Source organism: Salvelinus sp. IW2-2015, linkage group LG6.2 (genome assembly GCF_002910315.2).
Source record: "Salvelinus sp. IW2-2015 linkage group LG6.2, ASM291031v2, whole genome shotgun sequence".
Taxonomy (NCBI): Eukaryota; Metazoa; Chordata; class Actinopteri; order Salmoniformes; family Salmonidae; genus Salvelinus; species Salvelinus sp. IW2-2015.
Genome location: NC_036846.1, coordinates 24707995 through 24709720, shown reverse-complemented (window position 1 = coordinate 24709720; position 1726 = coordinate 24707995). Strand labels below are relative to the sequence as shown.

Sequence of the window (1726 nt, the reverse complement as noted above, 5' to 3'; positions counted from 1 at the left end):
CTCTCTGGGTGGGAGTCTGTGGGCCTCTCTGGGTGGGAGTCTGTGGGCCTCTCTTAATATTAAATCAAATAAATGTATTGGTAAATTATATGAATTATTCATTGAACTGCATCCATCTATTCTACCTACAATGCCTTAGTGTACGTCATGAAATGGGAATTAGATATTTTTTACTGATATTATGATTGTCTGTGTCACTTTCATGTCTGAAAGGTAGTACAAACGCTGTCAGTTGCACTTTTAAGTTAAAAAAAATGTACGCCTAAAGTTTTCTTACGTGTAATTTAAAGTGTGCACTCGTCTAATGTGAATTCATGTTTTGTTGTCATGTTTAGCTACCTGATCTATTGAAATTAGATAATTGAACAAAAAAATATATATATATATATATTTTTTGAGAATAAAGGAAGTGCCAGAACTAAAAGACAATAACTATTGTCCGTTTCTCTTTATAACTACAGGCCGACTCAGGTCAAGTCTGAGGCCGGTAACATCAACAGTGAGAACAGACTCAGGCTGCCTCTCTCCTTCCACACTGAGTCCAAACCTACAGTCACTGGGTCCTGATTGTGACAGTGCAGCCCAGTTTACACTGCAGGATCCAGAGATGGCATCAGTGAAGCTGGAAGACTGCAGTCAAACACTGGAGCTGAATGTTGACATTAAAGATGAAGAAGAAGAGGAGAAGATTGGGACATCTGTTAATGATGGTAAGAGCAGATTCTATCTATAAGTTCCCTTCATAGGTTATACCTCCATAAGTTATGACCCAGTCTATTGCTATTGTGAATTCTGTCATTCTGACATCACATCCCTGAAGAACACCAGACTGTACAAAACTTGTTTTTCATTACAACTTCCCACTGTGCATGAAACGTTGCAGTAGAACTGTTTCATGATGAACTGTTTCAATGAGAAGGTAGATGTTATTTCATGCTACTGACACTTGCATTTGTTTTATTCACTGGGCTATCTGGAGTGCTCAGAGAGTAGACTAAAGAAGTGAAGTAGACAAACTGCCAGTGTTTTAAAGTTCTATGAAATGAGTCGGTGTAGTTACTAACCCTTGTGATAGTGAGTGGAGGATGATATGAAATTAGTCTGTGTAGTTATTAACCCTTGTGAAAGTGAGTGGAGGGTGATATGAAATGAGTCTGTAGTTACTAACCCTTGTGATAGTGAGTGGAGGGAAGGCTTCACTCCTGTGTGTGTTCTCTGATGAACTTTTACCTCAGTTGATGTTTTGAAACATTTACCACAGTCAGAGCAGGAGAATGGCTTCTCTCTGTGTATTAGTTGGTGACTTTTTAACTTATCCAATCGGGAGAAACTTTTCCCACAGTCAAGGCAGGAGTAGGCTTCTTCCAGTGTGCACTCTCTGATGAATTGTCAGAGCTTGCAATGTTGTGAATCTCTTTCCACAGTCAGAGCAGAAGTAAGGTTTCACTCCTGTGTGTGTTCTCTGATGAACTTTTACCTCAGTTGATGTTTTGAAGCATTTACCACAGTCAGAGCAGATGTAAGGCTTCTCTCCTGTGTGTGTTCTCTGATGAACTTTTACATCAGATGTTGTGGTGAAGCATTTCCACAGTCAGAGCAAGAGTATGGCTTCTCTCCTGTATGTACACGTTCATGTACTTTTAAGGTATCCAATCGGGAGAAACTCTTTCCACAGGCATAGCAGAAGTAGGCTTCTCTCTGTGTGTGTTTCTCGATAAACTTTTAC

The 1726-nt window shown here is 39.7% G+C and overlaps 1 protein-coding gene across 5 annotated transcripts in view; it reads left to right on the top strand.

Annotated features, from left to right (window-relative positions):
• LOC111966030 (zinc finger protein ZFP2-like) overlaps nt 1-1726 on the top strand; it is a 99347-nt gene that overhangs the window by 62558 nt on the left and 35063 nt on the right. For 3 of the 5 annotated variants that reach the window (XM_070444305.1, XM_070444306.1, XM_070444310.1), the window contains exon 4: nt 462-710. The exons of the other annotated variants lie outside the window; for them this stretch is intronic. In XM_070444305.1, coding sequence (XP_070300406.1) covers nt 462-710 — 249 coding nt within the window. The remainder of the gene's footprint in view (nt 1-461; nt 711-1726) is intronic. 5 annotated transcript variants of the gene reach the window in all.